The sequence below is a fragment of the Lissotriton vulgaris genome, chromosome 3_1 (genome assembly GCF_964263255.1).
Source record: "Lissotriton vulgaris chromosome 3_1, aLisVul1.2, whole genome shotgun sequence".
NCBI classification, from domain to species: domain Eukaryota; kingdom Metazoa; phylum Chordata; class Amphibia; order Caudata; family Salamandridae; genus Lissotriton; species Lissotriton vulgaris.
Window position 1 is genome coordinate 326,342,799 of NC_141689.1, and position 19,700 is coordinate 326,362,498.

General features: G+C 43.2%; 1 protein-coding gene across 1 annotated transcript in view; it reads left to right on the forward strand.

The window, feature by feature from the left end:
* The window catches only part of SPEF2 (sperm flagellar and cilia associated 2), a 1,087,451-nt gene that overhangs the window by 64,178 nt on the left and 1,003,573 nt on the right, over positions 1–19,700 (forward strand). Inside the window, exon 4 of the mRNA XM_086960525.1 lies at positions 19,012–19,182. Within this exon, the coding sequence (XP_086816651.1) occupies positions 19,012–19,182 (171 nt within the window). The remainder of the gene's footprint in view (positions 1–19,011; positions 19,183–19,700) is intronic.

Here is a 19,700-nt window from a genome sequence, read left to right on the forward strand (position 1 = left end):
AGCAACCCAGGACCGATGTTGCCCTTGCCTGGCACTTCGGGCTACACTGTTCCTATGAGGAGCAGGTTCAAGACTCATTTGCATTCCTCCCATCACTTTGTTTGTTTCAAGCAATATACAAAGACCTCCTGCCAGCTACACCTAGTCATGGGAACCAGAATACATACTGGTTGGGACAAGAATGATACATTTCTAAAAATTGCATTTTCAGATATGTGACTTAAAATCTGACTTTACCATCAAGGAGGGTTTTAGAATACAATTCTTTAGACACCAAACTCAATATTCCTACTTGCTCCCAATAGTAAGTTATCGCGTATTAAATGTAATAAGATAACCCAATGTTATCCTATGGGAGAGGTAGACCTTGCAGTAGTGAAAAACGAATTTCAGAGTTTTTTACTACCAGGACATGTAAAACATACCAGTACATGTCCAACCTTTTAAATTCATTGCACCCCTCCCAATGGGCCTTTCCTATGAGTGACTCTTATGTATTGAAAAGGAAGATTTTGGGCCTGGCATCGGTCAAAATGGCAGTTTAAAACTACACAAACATGCTGCAATGGGAGGTCTGACACATATTTAAAAGGCCACTTAATTTGGTGGCAATAAATGCTGCAGGCCCAGTAGTATTTATTATACAGACCCTGGGTATGTGTAGTATCACTGCTCTAGGGAGTTTAAAACAAATTAGGTGTAAGCCAATGTTACCATGTTCAAGGGAATGAACACACACACTTTTGCACTGGTTATCAGTAGTAAAGTGCACAGAGTCCTAAGTCCAACAAAAACAAGTTCAGCTAAAATTGAGGAGTAAGGCAAAAGGTTTGGGGGCAGACACATTAAGGCTGATGGGTCTAACAGTGGGTTTTGAAAGTGATCTACCTGATGCAACCTGATGCAACCAAGTGAGCAGTTGAACTATCCAACAACATTAGCAAAACTAATGCCACCTTTCCACCCTAATGATGAAGTTGGGATAATTCCAGTACCTTTTGATAGGTCAAGCAACTCACCCAAGAACCCTTGAGCAGTATTCAGTCCACAGGGAGAAGTAACACTGTTAATAACGATTATCTATTTCAATCTTTTTCATTTCCTACTTTATAACTAGGTAATGGAAACAAATGTTGCAATAATGTGAAAGGTAAGCAAGGTTAAAGATAAGTTTTATGGAAATTGAAGTATGGAGGTTTGGCTCATGGATGCTTTAGATAAAGTGCCTGCAGAATTACAGCATCACCCGTGCATAAAGAATTCCTATTCTTACCGAGTCAGCAGGGCAGCTCAGCAAGGCAAAGGCATAGCAAGGAGAGTCCAGCAAAGCAGCAGTCCAGCAGAGTGACAGTCTTTCCAGCAGCACAACAGTTCTTCTCGGCAGAGTTGTCACAGGTACAGAAGTGTACTAAAGTCATGGTATCAGAGGTCCACTTCTTATACCTAGTTGTGCCTTTGAAGTGGGGAAGGCTTCAAAAAATGTTTTGAAGGGCACGGAGTTCCTCTCATCCTGTCTGGTTCCAGACTCACTACGGGGGATACTTAGGACACAGCCTATTCAGGTGTAATGTCAGCCCCTCCCTCCCATCCTGGACAGGATTGCCCGTCAGGATGTAGATGGTCTATCAGTCATACCTAAGCTTCCTTCGTGTGTGGCTGTCTTGAGGGAATGCTCAGAGATCAGCTGTCACCTATCCCGGACGTGTATTCTGAAACAGGCAGCAGCCTCAAAAGGCTAAAGTAAGAAAATGCCATCTTACTAAAAGTGGCATGTTCAGACTTGCAACTTAAAATCCAATTGCACCATAAGTTGCACCATTACTTGTGATTCCTGTGACATCAAACTTGAAAAGCCTAACTCTTCACAATCGGTACTTACACCTAAAATATGTAATAAAGAAATCCCAGTGTTATGCAGTTCGGGCTGGACTGTTCCCATGAGGCACAGGGTCAGACTGATTTGCATATGGCCATGTCTGAACTGGGGTGGCTGAGTGAGCTAAAGAATGGTGATGGATTAAACCCAGATCAGTTGACCGGGGTGAGTGTTTGATTTGTTCAAACGCTCCGTCCATCATCCCCTTTTGTATCGCTTTGTTCGCCCTAAGTTGGCAGGGTATGCTCAGACGTGAGTCCCTTGCTCACTTGGCTACTGGATTCAAGATAGCCTGGCTGATGAGGATTATGAATCCGAAACCGGTCCCAGGATGCTTGTTTCCGGTCCAGGGAAGACATGGCTTGGCAGTTCGGGCTGGACTGTTCCCATGAGGCACAGGGTCAGACTGATTTGCATATGGCCATGTCTGAACTGGGGTCGCTGAGTGAGCTAAAGAATGGTGATGGATTAAACCCAGATCCGTTGACTGGGGGTGAGTGTTTGATTTGTTCAAATGCTCCGTCCATCATCCCCTTTTGTATCTTACTAAAAGTGGCATGTTCAGACTTGCAACTTAAAATCCAATTGCACCATAAGTTGCACCATTAGTTGTGATTCCTGTGACATCAAACTTGAAAAGTCTAACTCTTCACAATCTGTAATTACACCTAAAATATGTAATAAGGAAATCTCAGTGTTATTCTGTGAGAGAGATAGGCCTTGCAGTAGTGAAAATCAAAACTGGGAGTTTTTCAATGCCAAGACATGTGAACTTAAAAGTACATGTCCTGCCTTTTAAATGCATTGCACCTTTCCCTGTGGGTCATACAAGGCCTACATTAGGGATGACTTATACTTACAAAGGGAAAATTTAGGCCTGGCAAGAGGTTTATCTTGTCAGGTCGAAGTGGCTGTGCAAAACTGTATAATCAGGCTCTGCAATGGAACGCCCGAGTCATGTTTAGAGGGCTACTTGGGTGGCAAAGTAAGTGCTGCAAGCCTACCAGTAGCATTTAATTTGCAGGCCCTGGGCACAAGTAGTGCACCACCTAGAGACTTATACATGGATTAAATATGCCAATTGGGAATTAAGCCAATATTGCCATGGTAACAGCAGAGTGCACCGCACTTTAACACAGGCCAGTAGTGGTAACATGCACAAAGTCCTAAAAGTAGTAAAATCGAGGTCAGAAAATGGAGGGATGCAGGCCAAAAGTTGGGTGAAGACCACCCCAAGGCTACCAGGTCTTAAAGTAACTCTCTTATACACATACTTTTAGTAAATTAAAAAGGTTTATTTGTAATGTTTTTTGTAAAGGCAAAGACATATAGACAGAAAGAAAGAGGATTGCATAGATGGACGGACGGAAAGACGGACGGATCGACGGATGGACTATACAGCCAGATTACTAGATAGCCAGGTAAGCAGGCAGACTACTAAATAGCCAGGTAGATAGACAGATTGCTTCATAGTCAGGTAGACAGATTGCTAGACAGAAAGATTGCTAGATAGCCATGTAGACAGACAGATTTCTCGACAGATTGCTGGACAGATAGACAGAAATAGATAGATAGATAGATAGATAGATAGATAGATAGATAGATAGATAGATAGATAGATAGACAGACAGACACCTAGACAGATAGACAGACAGAAAGACACATAGACAAATGGACAGAAAGACAGTGTCATAGACAAACAGACAGACACGTAGACAGATACACAGACAGACATATATACAGACAGACAGACATGTTGATAGAATAGCTGACAGAAACGTAGATAGATCAGCTGACAGACAGATATATAGAACATGGAATTGGAATAAACAATGTAGCTTTAATCAGTAATATAAACGTTAGATATCTATATAAGGAAACAATACACGAGCACTGAAAACAAAATAGAAAGCCATACCGACTAAATTGGTTTACAAGTATAACTGTACTCCTCAATTAAAAAGCATTCCTGTGTGACATACAAGAGTGTAGTTATAAATGCACTTCATTACTTTCATACTAAAAAGAGAATAAGTTAACAAAAATCAGTTTCAAATAAACACAATCATGGAAGCTGTGAAACAGCAGCAGTCATATAAGTAAAGGCCTCTCCAAAAGGAGTTTTCTACAGCATAAGCAGGAGACAGGAACTGATAAAACTGGAATGTGCCCTGTGCTCACATTAAACAAATGGAGAGCTGGTAGAAAGCACCCTACTATCACATTGGGCTCTAGATACAAAGGCAACACTTAAACAATAATACAGTAAAGACAAAAACACTGGCACTGAAGGGAACTTCCTTGTGTTTGGATGTGCTGTTTGTGAAAGAGCAAAACACAGTCACTCAAAGTGAAGTTTGCCATTGGCTGAAATATGCTGACCCATTGTCCCAATGTGTATGCTGTAGTGGGTGGAAGCAAAATGTGAATGACACAATGACCAATGGATGAAGAAGCTGGTTTAAAACCCTTACAAGTGAGTATATTAAGCATATAATTGTAGTAAAATCTAAAGGTCGTGGCGAACACCAGACCAAAAAAGTACTTGGCGTGCATACCTTGGACTTGAAGGCGAAAGAAGGAAGGAAGAATAAATTTTGCATCTCAGAATTCAATGAACTTCTTAAGTTTCCATCAACCTCAGAATTTCCATGGTTGTGGTCCAATCCTAGAGCGCTGCGACCCTTTATCCGCAGTTCATGTCCTGTGTGGGTTAGAGGCTAAACGAGTTTAGGGTCAGGGACTTCTATACATTTGCAACATTTTGGGCGACTTTAAAAGGAAGAATTGTGCAATTTAGAATCACATGTGTAATATTGCGTAATAATCTCAAGGCATCTTACTACAAAAAGACAAACAAGCATTGGTAAAGTCAATAGGTTCAGCCTTTGGCACCTAATTGCTTTGGCAATTTGTTTTTTTAGCGAAGCTGCTGTGTAGCATGGCTAAAGAATAAAAAATGCCTGTGATGCAAACTTATTTTTTTCTTCTTTTTAGTTACTGATCTGAGTTGGGGCGGAAGCAACACGGAGGGTGCAGGTGGGGGAAGCAACACACAGGGCCTGGGTGAGGAAAGATGCAGCACAGAGGGCAGAGGTGGGAGAAAAGCAAATGGATAAGCAAGAGCAATGTGGAGCTGGCAGAAAGAAGCACACAGGCGAGAGAGAGGAACACGGAGCGTGGCAGAGGGGCACAATTACTTGAAGGAGACAACTGAAAAACACATGGACTCTCGTGTACAGCTCAAACAAAAAGAATCACAGAGCTGAATTTGCAGGGTGTTTTAAAACTGAAATAGAGCGAGCGTAAAGCCTACAATTCCGTCCAATTCTTCTAACGGGGGTGGGGAGAGGGGGGTGCCTAGAAACAAATTAAAGAAGTGCAGGTACTTAGTACCTCGCAGCACATGGCCTTTTAAAGCACTGAGTCGCATCAAGTGTTTCAAGGCCTTCACAGGGTGAGTAAATGCTAAATTACTGCAATTTCATTTCAATTAATCAAAATGGGTAATACTAATGCATATTATTTGCAGCACCCCGGTTTTGTCGAAATCAGATGAAAGGTGATATGTAAAACAAGTCATGAATATTGCTATGTTATGTAGAGTTCCAAGGCGATCTGGACACAGCACAAGTCCATCGGAATGGTGTTGAAATTAATGCTTTTTTTGTGTTGGCTGGAGGGGAAGATATAAACTCCAGTTGTAGGGGACCCAGTGAATTGAGTGATGGAAGACTGCAATCGCCCAGGTTCTCCGGTGCAGAACCTGGAGGCAGCGCGCCGAAGGGCATCAATAGGCTCAAGTACCCTCCTTTGTGAATTTCAAAGAAAGCGGGCATTGTCTCAGTGCTTGTGTGTGCATTTCTTATTTCATCCTGATTGCCTTGAACACTCTGCAACACACCTACAAAGCTTCCGGGCCCGCTATTGTTCCAGAATAGTGAGGCTAGAGTGCGTATCTCGTAGGATCCCAGGGTCTGTGTCAGGGCATTCTTTCAAGCCCTTGATCATGGGCGTCCACAGACATTTTTCCAGGGGGGGTGGGGCAAAATGTTAACATCATCACCATCCTCCGACATGATGTCTGCCAGGTGGGGCACAAGAAACACTGGGGCACAGAACTGGGATAGATTCAATTAAATGCCAGGAATCCAGGACATGAGACTGACCCTGTAGGGAAAACGCTAAACTTTCTGACGAGGTGCTTTATCTCTGTCTGCTAGGTGTGCAGACTTCCGGGTCCTCGATCCAACATTAATCAGGGCTGTCTCCAGCACAATTCGATTTTTTTCAGAATACTTTAAAACAGCCTATGATTAAAGCACCATATTAAATATGCTGTATGCACAGTGTATGTTAAGGATTATTTGTAGCACACATATTCACCAATATTGGCTTCTTGGTGCTAGAATTCATGATAACTTTTATCAAAAGTTAAAGCACAACGTCAAAGTTAGTAATAAATATTGCAGCAATCACACACGCTAGTGATTCGCCAATGGGTGCTCCCTTTACTAGAATTCCCTGGGCATTGCTAAATTTTACACACATTCAATTAATTTATACTAAATAAAATGTATAGGTCGAAATGTTAACTATATTTTTGAAAAGAAACTTAGAGTCCCTCTATGTGTAGTCAATGTCAAACTGACAACGTACGCACGTTTAGGGATACAATAATGGCCAGCTCCCTTATGCGGAAGCCCAGCACCGTAAATGTGTGTGTGGCACATGCGGTGCCCGCAGCGGCGGCACATCACAGGTCCAGGGATGCTGAGTCCTACACAGTGGTCGAAGTGGGGGGAAAAACTAGGGGAACAGTGGGCGGAGAATCAGAGGGCGGGAATAACCCAATGATTGGATCTGTGGGTGGAGCCAGAGATGTGGCCAGAATGTGCAGACATCCCAATTTTTAGTATTTGTTTGGCATTTCACTGCCCAGTTTAATCAACCAATGGATACACATGATTATTTAAGCTTATAATGAGTTATTGAAATTAAAATATATTCACAAAGTGGGATATGCTTCTAATCACAGAATGTACCAAATACGATAAAATGTGGAAACACAAGCCATTTGTCTCAGAACCATGGAGTTTCTGTCATCAGCACTTCTCCCTTTTCCTACAACAGCAGTTCAAACATGAATCACAAAATATCCTAGTTTGCAAATGTTTTCTCTAAAATTATGGCTCTGCCATATTTGCCTCATAATGCAAGATCTGCTGCATGATCTAACCATTTAAACAAATAAATTGTTTGTAGCTCAAACATATCAAAAGGTAATATAAAATGTGACGTGTGTTGCTGCGGAGTAGATGGCCTATTGCAAAGGTTGACTGGTCACCTTTCTCACTTAACCCTCCGAGCTACCTTTCCATGAGTCAAAACTTCCACTAGACACAATTCTGATCTCTCTCTAGGAAGAACATTAATCACCAGAGTCATCATGACATTTTTATTGTTGCCAAAAAGTGCTGGAGACCAGGAAGGAGACAGCAAGCCTTTTTAAAACCATAATATACTTGCAAATGTGATGCCTCCACCTAAAGTCAGCACCCGGTGCGGTCACACTGGTTGCACCGCCCTAGAGCTGGCCCTTCTCAAGGGTCCTGTAACCTCAGTGACTTTTGTTCTAGGTTGTGCTGCTTCATAGGCCTGCCCCCAAGACTGGAGGTGAACTTCAGTATGGATAGTGGTGGAAAAGCCTTGAAAGTTAACCTACACTTGTCATGCTAGGGTCCACCTGCTTGAGCGAAGACACCAGGACTTCAAAGGTGTTGTGAAGCCTTCTAAGGTCTATCATGTGATTGTGCTCTGCCAGGAGAGTGGTCTGGTGGACTGGTTATTAAGGCTGAACCTGGTTCCCAGTTCCAAATTCAACAGCTCTGACCATAGTGCCACATCCTCTCCCCCACTGAACACCGCACTGCCCCACTGAGAAAAACTCCCACTGTCTTCAACTACAACCCAATTGTTACCCGCTATAAACACCTGGTTGCAGCTCACTTTAAATTACGCACTAGACAAGAGCAATATGTGGCCTACAAAAAAAAGTAACAACATCCTGGAAAAAGTAAACACTTATAGGGAAAGCAAAATTTAGCAAACCATGGGAAATGTAAGCAGGAACAACATGGTTACCTTAATGGTTTTACACTCATTATTCAGAAATCAGTGGATGTTTTTGCCTGAGAAGTTAAGGACACGACTACAGGGCCCTGAATGGAGCCATGTCAATGGCCATTGCTTATATCCTTACAAAACGTAAGCAGTATGGTAAAAAGACCACATCCTTGGACGCAGAGCTGCAGCACACATTTTGTTTTCCAATCCACACATTGCAGTACCTCCAGGATTGGTGCACTAGTTCCAAGTCCAGGGACAACAAAGACAAGAAAACAAAAATAGCGCTTCACTGGCAAACTCTGTAAAAGTGGCGCTAATGTGTTTCAGTGGGAAGGAAATCAGTTTTGCCATTTTGCTACCACTCTGTCTTACTTTATTTATTTATTTATCTATTTTTCATATTTTTAGCCTTTTTTTTCCCAATGCTGCACTTTGGAATTAAAATGCAACATTTCAAGCAAAAGCGTCTCTTTTTTGGATCCATTTCACAGGGAAGCAAATAAAAGAAAGGAGAGGAAAGAGAGTGAGAACCCCGTCTTGAAGTCATGGTTTTCATGGGCGTCCGCAGGGGGGGGGCAAGCGCCCCTCCTTGCCCCCCCCTGCATACGCCCATGCCCTTGATACTCCTGGTTGTGGTGAGAACTCCTCTCAGCAGGGGAAATGCCACTGCAACACAGCAGAGAGACACGAGGGGAGGAAAGGGTATGAGGTGGTGGGAGTCAGACGTTTGAACTGGCATGAACACCTCCTCTTGCAGAAGATGCAGCAAGTTTACTGACTAGTGTATGACAGGAGAAGCCCACCCTGACGCGGAAAGCAGCAGCAGTGTGCAGACACGATTGGCAGGATTCACTGGTGCAATGTGAATCCCAGTGCAAGTAGAACTCTCAAAACCGATATGGACATTAATCAGAGACATCGTGATATTAAACAAGCATCGCCAAAGTCAACAGGTCTCTGACCTATTGACATTGCTGATCAAAACTATCTGGAAGGCAGGTAAGGGAAGGGGTTGAAACAACAGGGAGAAGTACACAGACACAAGTGAGATGAGAATATGGGAATCGATGGGGGCCGAGGATACGGCCTTCAACTAGCGCCACAATCTTTAGAACTGGGGAACAAGGGTTTTGGCATTGTCACCTCAACATCTTGTAAGTCTGAACTCATAACGTAATCTCAGCATGCTTAAAAAACTTAATGTGACCATGGGTAGTGTAACTGGTGCTATATAAAAAAAAACGTTAAAAACCCAAGAAATACGGGTGGGAAGGGGAGTACAAACCACATAGGCAAAACACAAACATGGGGGTTGCACAGCGGCACAAAGTGTTTGGGAGCAACATGGGGGTTAGGGAGAAGCATGTAAGGGAGGCAGCTCGCTAAAACATACAGTCTTAGGGAGTGCTTCAGGCAAAAAAGAGAGTTCTCAAAAAGCAAGGACCCGTGGAAGAAACAAAGAAGCCACTCAAAGAGGTGGAAAAGTGGCTATGCTCCTTGGGAAGGACAAAGACATACTAATAGGGCTAAAATAAATAGAGCCACTAAATAGAAAGAATGTAACTGTGAGTGACATAACAAAAAGCCGTCGGTAAGCAATGAGTGAATGGGTTTCTAGGAAAGCTTTCAGCATGTGTGTAATATGTATTTTCAAAGCTGTCTGGTAGACTTCGACCTAAAAATGCTGTACTAGATATTAAATATCAGTGTGATTAGATGGATTTATTTCTATCCCATGTTTGCCCTCCAGCACGGATAACACATACTATTTCACAGCCTTTTGGAGGGAAAAGGGTGAGACACCAGAGCATGATGAATGCCAGGCAGCAGTCCTCGGCGAGGCACGTGGAAAGTACCAACATATCTCTTGGCAGTAGGTTACAGACTGTGCCCATCATAAGTCCTGACCTTTCAGAAAATATGTTAGAACCCTGCTAGTTGACTAGATGCACTCTGGAAAGAAAATGATTATCAGGGAACCTCAGGATTAATGAAATCTCTTGTCTATAATTGAAAGTACATTTAAGGATGCTGCTTCCTAAATTAAGGAAAGGAATATTACTGAGAAAGAGCACTGGGTCTATGTAACATTATAAGCTAAAGAGTAGAAACAGATATCTGTGGGCTATATCAGGTGTAAATAAGTACTGCTGACTGTGAGTTTGGAGGCTAATGCAAAAATTATTACTGGTGTAGCTAAAAGCAGAATTAAATACCAAGAGGCTGATTACGATGTCGGTCGGAAAGGCTCCGAATGAATCAGATTCGGAAGCCTTGTTTCTGGCCAACTCAGCAACATTTCTGACCGACCGACCGACCGACCGATTATGATGGTCGGAAACTGTACAGGTTGTCCAACTCGGTTCCTACTTGCGCTCGAACGGCATTCGGAGACACCGAGTCACTCAGAGCTGACTCGTACATCTATAAGGGCTGCGTTTCTGACGAGCGGTTACGATGTTGGATTCGGAGAGCCTTTCCGAATCGGTCTGTCCGACACGGTTCAGCTGCAGAATCCAAATTTGGGGGCCCGTAGCAGGCCCCTTCACCCAGAGGCCTGCGGTTGGGCCTGTGGAGGTACCCAATGGGTTCCCTCTTTCCAAGCATGCACGGTGTAGCAGGCACCAAGGGGTGCCCGCCACATGGTGCACAGTTTTCTGCAACCACCCTGTTTCTCAATGAGAGCCTGTGTAATCGATCGGAACACAGGCTCCCATTGAAGTCAATGGGAGTACAACCAAACGGTGTTTGGAAACATCGTAGTCATTCAGTCGGACACCCCGAACCCGAGTCGGTCAGAAACCATTCCGAAACCGAGTCGTCTGAATGCTTTCCGACCAACATCGTAATCGGCCTGCAGTGTTAACAATACCTAAGACCATTTACATTCACAAATAATTAACTAAAGGTTGAGTTGGTAACGTTTGCTGGATATCAACAATTAAACATATTGGTAAACTTGCATTCCTACTTGTTCCCAATTGAAAGGTATCACATATAAAATGTAATAAGGTAAGCCAATGTTACCCTATGGGAGAGGCAGGCCTTGAATTAGTCATATTCCCAACGAACAGGACCCTACTCTAGCGTCTTCCAATTACTTGACGAATTTAAGCACGGCTTGCAACAAACTAGCCCCGATTAAAACCTCCCACTGCAACAGGAAAATTCCATCAGCTCAGTGGTTTACGGAGCCCCTTCAGATTCAAAGACAGTATTGCAGGAACCTTGAAAGGCAGTGGCGTCGCCACTACAGTCCTGCAGACAAAACGACCTATAAAAACGCCCTTTCCATCTACAAAAGACTTAAAATCTTTGAAAAAAGTAGCTATTATACTGCACAAATCAATCAGGCGAAAAACTCGGCAAGAGAATTATTTCAGGTGGTTACAAATTTGTCCAATCCCCCTGTCCCGCGCCTAGAAGGCTCACAGGCTCTATCGGATGCTCTGGAAAACTTCTTTGAGGACAAGGTTAGCTCCATTTTCCTTACCTTCTCTCACTCCTCCTCCCCCCCCTCCCCTGAGGCACCTCCCATCAGTAATTCTCCCATTTTTTCATCATTCGACACCATCAACCGGGAACATATTCAACACCTTGTAGCCAGCACCAAATCTGGATCCCCCCTCGACCCTTGTCCCCCAGCTATTCTGAATCTCACCCCAGAAGCTGTCTCCCCCGCGTTGTCAACTATCTGTAACGCCATGTTTTTAACAGGCATCTATCCATCGGTTTGGAAGGAGGCTATTATTAAGCCACTTCTAAAAAAGCCAACTCTGGACCCTCTCCTCCCCGCTAGTTATAGACCTATTGCCTATCTCCCATTCCCAGCCAAGATTTTCGAAAAAATAATGAACATCCAACTTTCGAAATTCATTAATGACAACGACTTACTCGATGACACCCAGTTTGGCTTCAGACAAGGGCACGGCACAGAGACAGCACTGCTTAAAGCCGCAGATGAAATTAGAGCATCGATGGACAAGGGAGGAGCGGCGGTCCCAATACTCTTGGACCTCTCCGCTGCATTTGACACGGTCGATCATGTCACTCTGATCGACCGTGTCTCGGCTTTAGGAATAAGAGGCAAGGCTAAAGATCTCATTGCTTCATTCCTGGCCAACCGCCCTCAGACAGTCAAGATGGGTAATTTCACCTCCCAGACCTTCTCCTTCCCCTGCGGAGTTCCACAGGGCTCCTCGCTAAGTCCGACGCTTTTTAATATCTATGTATCGGACTTAGCGAGGGTGATAAAATCACATGGAATTGCCCTAACAACGTACGCTGACGATACTCAATTAGTATTATCGGTGCACAACAATGGAACAGCTGTCGCAGCCAATTTCCAAGAGGGAATGAAGGCCATAAGCTCCTGGATGTCATCAAATTGCCTCAAACTAAACTCTGATAAAACGGAGGTGATGACATTCGGGAGCTTGCAGCCGGCATGGTCCCCACAGTGGTGGCCATCCCAGTTGGGTCCTCCCCCCCAACCGGTAGCCAAGGTTCGCAATTTGGGAGTCACATTCGACAACAAGTTGACTTTCATCCACCATGCCAACGCTGTGGTATCATCTGCCTTCTATACCCTAAAAAGAATAAAAAAACTACTTCCTTATTTACCGCAGTCTGCGGGCAAAACACTGATCAGCACCTTAGTGTTCTCAAGAACCGATTATTGTAACTCCCTTCTTCTGAACGCTCAGGAAAAGGTACTCAATAAACTTCAGACGGTGCAAAACGCCGCGGCTAGAATCCTATTATCTATTCCCAAATTCACTTCTACTTCCCCATACATCAAAGAGCTACATTGGCTCCCTATCAGGAGCCGAATTAAATTTAAGGCCCTTTGTATAGCCTATAAAACATTGAACAACTCCGGACCACAGTTCCTAAAAAAAGCCCTCTGTCCAGTGGAACAACTTAGGACCTTACGATCGTCCTCAGCCTACTTGCTGAAAGTCCCTCGGACAAGAAAGGCCAACTGGGGAGATAGGTGCTTCACCATCGCCACTGCCAGGCTGTGGAATACACTGCCACTCCACATTAAAACTGCCCCTACGCTGCTAACATTCAGAAAGAGCCTTAAAACATGGCTGTTTTCTTCCTAAATTCCCTCTCATCGCTAGAAGTGAGTTCTGTAACGTTAGCGCCGAGACACCCGTATGGGTATTTGTTGCGCTTTAAAAATTGCAATAAAAAAAAAAAATAAATGCCTCACTAAAGATCCCACGAAGAGCTTTGGTCAATGCTTACCATGAGCAGAAATTAGCTATGACCTTGGACTGCCAGGGTGAGGGGTCATTAACATCTGTATTTACGCAAAGCAAGGATTCATACAGGCTGGAGAGGGTCCTGGACGCTATGTCCCCTGTGCTGGCCAGGAAGCTATTTCTCCAATGGAGATATGGCACACTGCCTCTGCGATCCTATACTAGCTCCTGGTCAACACTGCCCTCTACCAAGCAATGCCCGGCATGCACTTGTGCTGAGGAAAGCGATTTACATGTGGTCTTGTTTTGTCCAACGTACAAGGCCGCCAGGAAATATTGGCTCCTACCATTCATTAGAAACCTTGGTTGCAGGGAGTATCTCCCGATGTATAGAAATTTAAAAACTGATGTTTCGAGTCCAACTGTGTTTGCACTAGCTACATTTCTTACAAATGTATGGCATACTCGCACCCGTATTCTAAAGTCGCAGGTTCCCACCTAATTTTAAGTTTAACAATTTTAAATGTATGGTCTTTTATCTGTTTTCACTCTAGTAGTACTTATTTCTTAGGGTGGAACGATTTTACATTGTACAATATGTATTTGTTGTTTATCTTCGATGGTTTTACAATGTTTGAAATGCGTTCTTATTGTATATCTTTGATGGTCAAATCGGCCGGAATAAAGATTGAAATAATAATAATAATAAGGTAAGCCAATGTTACCCTATGGGAGAGGCAGGCCTTGCATTAGTGAAAAAGGAATTCACCAGTAGGATCTTAAAACTTAGGACATGTAAGAAGCTGGCTCTGTGTACCATACCAAAATGAGGTATAGTGTGCACAGAGTCCAGAGGATCCCCACAGGCTTTCCAGAGGCTCAAGTAGATTATACCAATGCTGTCTTTTGTGGTAGTGTGGGCAAACAGTTAGGCTTATCAGAGGACAGTGCTAAGCCTTTGGTGTACACACACAGGCAAGAAATGATTATGCACACTCAATGACTAAATCAGAGACCAATGGTTTGTAAAAATGTTACTTTTATTATATTTATTTTATAGAACCATAGAAGCTTTTGTGCAGTAAAATACTTTTTGCAATATCACTGTTTTTCAATGTAAAAAGTGGACACAGTGCATTTTTCAATCAGTACAATCTTACCCTATGGGAGGAAACACAATCAGCAATATGCAGGTAAGTAAACTAGTAAACTAGTCTATGGTATTGAGCTGTTGAATGAAGAATCAGTACCAGGCAAGGTTCAGGTAATTCACCTCTCTTCATCACCAGCTGCACTGGGGTGTCTGGGAGCAGAGGTCAAACCTGGGATTTGGCGCCAATGTTATCCAATGGAGAGAGGGGGCAATAGAAGTGGCACTACTTGTTTGTGAGTAGCATGGTTTTGGAAACCTCTTGGGGTTTAGGTAAGCACTGGAGGGCCAAGGCAGCACCAACTTTACACCTGCAGCACCACGGGGATAGCCAGATGCAGAGTGCCATAAAGTTGGAGAGGATACACTTCTCTTGCTTGCTAATTTTATTGCTGACCTTGCCATCAAAAGTGGGGTTGGTCAAGGGGGGCGGGCATCTGTACTGGCAGAGAGGTCCTGGTCAGCATAACAAAGGGCAGGAAGCCTTTGAGGCTCACCTATGTTCTATGCTTTTCCTGCTTGGGGGGTAGGTGTGAAACACCTCCACCCAGAGCAGGTTTTGTGTCTGACCTACAAGAGCAAGAGGTTCCCACCTCAGGGGAACATAAAAATGTCTAGATCTGGCATGCTGGTGCACACTAGTGGTTTTGTAGGTTTGCAGGGGCACCTCTGAGGTTAATACAACACTGGCATCAGTGTGAGCTCATTAATCTGAGATGTTTGGTACCAAACTTCTTGGAATGTGGTGAAGCCATCATGGAACTATGGAAGTCATAGCGACAAGCTCCCAGCCTTGGCACTCAGTTTGGCCTCGCTGTACACTTATAATGTCTAAGAATGGATTTAGACACTATAGGGCCATATCTGCTCATGCAGTTATGCCCTCACATAAGGTATAGTACACCATGCCTTAAGCTGTGAAGCCTGCAGTAGGGGAGACTTACCTATGCCTCTTGGAGTGCTGGTATGCCTGTCTCACAGGTATGTGTGTCATGTCAACTCTTCACCTTTATCTGCACCAAATTACACAGGCTGCAGAGGCAGTGTGCATGTGTTTGGTGATGGGTCTCTTATGGTTGCACAATACATGCTGCAGCCCTTAGACACCTTCTCTGGTCACAATGCCATTGGTACCATTGGTACCTTTTACCAAGGGACTTATATGTAGGCCATATGTGCCAATTGTGGAAACAAAGGTACAGTTTTCGGAAGAACACAGGCACTGCAAACATGGTTAGCAGGAACACAGTGCACTGCACCCTGCCTTATGCATTGTTTGGGGGTTACCCTAGGGGTGCCTTATATGTATGAAATGGAAGATTTGGAACTGGCAAAATGTGAATTTTGCCAGCTCGAAATGGCAGTTTAAAACTGCACACACAGGCTGCAATAGAAAAGACCTCAGAGACATTTAAAAGATTACGTAGGTGGGTGGCACAATAAGTGCTATGGGCCCACTAGTAATATTTAATTTACAGGCCCTGGGTACATGCAGTACCACTGTACTAGGGACGTACAAGTACATTACAAGAGCCAATAAGGTGTAAGCCAATGTTACCATGATGTAGGGAGTGAGCAAAGAGTCCAAAGGCCCAGAAAAACGAGATCAGCAAAAATGAAGGAGTAAGGCATAATGTTCAGGGGAATACCACTCTAAGGCTGATAGGTCAAAGAATGGGTTATGAACGTGATTCACCTTATGCAACCAAGTGATTGGGCAGTTAATCTATCCTATGACATACGCAAACCTAATGCCAAACATATATTCATAACTGGCATCTATATCTAGTTAAAATATTATATAAAGAAAACTCTAGGAAACTGGGATGGCAAACAGAAAGTCCGAGGTATCTATAATTAATATAAATAATGTGACATTCTTCCCCAGTCCCTCTCAGCTTGATTGACAGCTCCTCCCATTTTTCGAGTAGCTCATGCAAAGTACGAACTTGCTGAAACAAAAGCCAATGCTGTACAAAAATAATAAACAAAAGTTAAGATAAATGGTATTACTTGTAGGTTATGACATGAAAAGGAAAATAAGTCAGAAATACTTTTGAGCAGTGCAGGCCCAGTTTGCGCACTATTGGCTCAGTGGTCTGATGAATCGGCCGCACTTGTGACTAGAAAGAGATGCATTACTACTTTTTTGGGTCTTTCTTGGCTGTAGAAACCTTAGAAGTACAGTTGGTGAATAGAAATGGTCTTACTCTTTTGTGGGTGGGTGCCTGTCAATCTCCATACGCCTCCATAACCCTTCAGTAACCCCTTGTTAATCAAACCCCATCTATTTTGTTATAAATATGTCCTTGTTTCCAGTCATTTCCCTGGTCCCTCCCACCTTTACTACTAAGGGGGCGATTACGATGTCGGACGTAAAGGCCCCTAACAACATTCAGTTTGTCATAATGCAATTCGGAAGCCATGTTTCCGACCGACTCAGAAACCTTTCCTACCGACCGATTACGATGGTCAGAAATCGTTCGGACTGTCCGACTCGGTTCCGAGTGGCATCCAAATTGTATTCGGAAACACCGAGTTGATCGGAGCCAACTTGTACGTCTCTATGGGCCGTGTTTCTGACCAAGTGATTGGGATATTGGATTCAGACAGCCTTACTGAATCTGTCTTTCTGACATGGATTGGCTGTCGGAATCTGATTTTGGGGGCCTGTAGCAGGCCCTCCTACACCAGGAGGCCTCCAAATGGGCCCCGTGGGGCTCCCCTCTGTCCAACCATGCACAGTGTGGCAGGCACCATGGGGTGCCCAGCACCACCTCTTTTTTCAAAGGGAGCAACTGTTGACGATCGGAACACAGGCTCCCATTGAAGTCAATGGGAGTCCGACTGAACGGTATTCTGTACCATCGTAATCAGTCGGTCGAACTCCATGTACCCGAGTCAGTTGGAAAGAATTTCGGAACCGATTCGGTCGGAATGTTTTCCGACCGACATTGTAATCGGCCCCTAAGTAGTAAACTCACATGAGTGAAGATCTCCCCATAGAAAGGATATGGGAGATGGATGTGGAGATTTATACTTTTAGGTTTGTGAACAGCATTATGTAGTACTTTAGTAGTACAATTGTTTTACTACTAAATTACTATTGTGGTACTACTGAAGTACTACAAAATGCAGTTTGTGAATAGACCTGTATGTTTTTGGGGTCTGCCTTCTGTACCAACTATATTAACATATCAAAGGATTTTAGTTTATCAGAAAAGTTTGTTATAGAATTTTAGAGAGCTCCTTTATTTCAAAATACAAGACTATAACTTGTGCTGTAACATCAAGATTTTCACTAATGATCTGATTCAATGTCTTGAACGTACTATCAAGGAACAAGTCTCAACTATTTTAAATTTTGGTCTCCACGACTGGATGGTCATTCACCCCTCTACTCGCTATAGCAGGCAGACAGGCGCTCTCTGTGCATATTAATTGAGTCCATAGTACAGAGATGGATTTTGGCTGCGTCTTGATAAAAATAGCCACACATGTACTGTTGAGTCAATCGGATATCAACCAAATCTATAATGTGAGATCAAACAGGTGTGCTATCATGGACAATGTCACTTTGACCCATTGGCAAGCAAACTGTTGGATCAAAGGTTTACACTGGCTGAAACAGCGGCGCGCTGTCACTGGAAACCCAGCATTTCCTCTGAGTAAGTACAGCGAGGAAACCACAGTTTTTGCAGGGCTAGTCCACTGACAAGTTATCCCATATCTCCTGCTCTGTAAACACCAAACCACCACTATGGTTTTATTTCTGGGTGGTAAATCTCTGAGTAATGACCTGCAGACATTCTGTATCACCGAGTCCTAATAGTCTACACATATTCTTGCTGCTGGCTTAAACAAACTATGCAAAAAGCAACTTCCTGAAGGAAGAAAGAGCGTTTGCAGCTTTTAGTCTTTTTCAGTGTGACTGGCTCACATAAAGCAAAGTTGATGCTGCAGGTGTAGGCTGGCCATCAGACCCTTGTTCTGCCCAAAAATGACACTTGTTCCCAGGTATGGAAATCGCCGAATGGCTCCCAAACTCAAGGAGAAAGTTCTTTGTATGCTGGGACCATTGTTTTTTGTTTTCAAGGAACAAACTCCTTGTTTCCATTTGTGGAATAAATAATGTGAACGTCCACCTATGGATAACGCAAGAGAAGTACAAAACCCCCCAAAGATATTCACATTCTAAAGTGAAGCCAGATCAAAACACACTAAAAGAATGTCCATTGACTAGCAAGGGTCCCACTACTAAATCCCCATTCTCAGGAATGTAATTGTCAACATTTCGATAAATCTCAGTGCTTAATATGACATCTTATGAAGGAAAAAAACTGAAAGTGAACTACATCATTACTAATTTAGGAAGATCACCTTTGCCAAAATATTGGCATTTTTAAGTTTGTAAGTACGGACTGCTAAATGTAATGCTCAAAATCAGAATGATCATTGCACAGAATTTAACATTGATCCTGTAATTAAGAGATGTAAAATGCACTTCATTTTAGAAATGCCATGTTTCTAAATGCATTACAACGCAAATTAGTTTATATTTTGGGTACAGTCTACAAAAGTATAGTGGTAAGTTGGGTAATGGTGCAGCAAATTTATTTGCTTATCTTTGAATCCATGTTTAGCGCCTGAAGGCCATTGTGCCTCGTCAGACTGATTTGAACCTGCAATATGTAACTGACCAGTTCGAACTGAAGACCAAGGAGATTGATGAGAAGATGACTCGACTGCAGAATGAAGAACTAAGAAAAGTTAAACAAATACAAGACGAGCTAAGATTTCAGGACATAGAAAAGGTGGGGATATGCTTAAAGCTCTAAGATTACTGCAGCGTACTATTTTTTTTATGTAAATGTGTTGTATTGTCTAAGAAAATAATTGTGCCATCTTCATCAACATAAAATATGATAAATCTCCCAAAAAAGGCACTTCTGTTCACAGTAACATCCTACATGTATGTTTCAGATTTACCAATTCATATCCTTCACTACTGAGCCTGTCGGTCGGCCACCTTTTCTAATATTAATTAAGACTAAATCAAGTCGGAGAAGAATGTTCCCTGTGTTTTTCTTATGGAAAGAAATAATACCATGCCATGTTCAAATGCGAGCATCCCTGCCAAGGAAAAGAAGACACTGGCCTAGCTCCCATTGTTTAATAGTTGGTTGCCCATCCATGCCAGCGGTTCTTATCTAAAAAGGTGTCAATGATATCTTGGACCACTGTTCTGGACATATGGCTTACAAAAGCATGAATACAATGATTGTGCTTCTGAACCCCTGGGCTGTTCCTGAATGTCAGTCCCTCTGGTGTA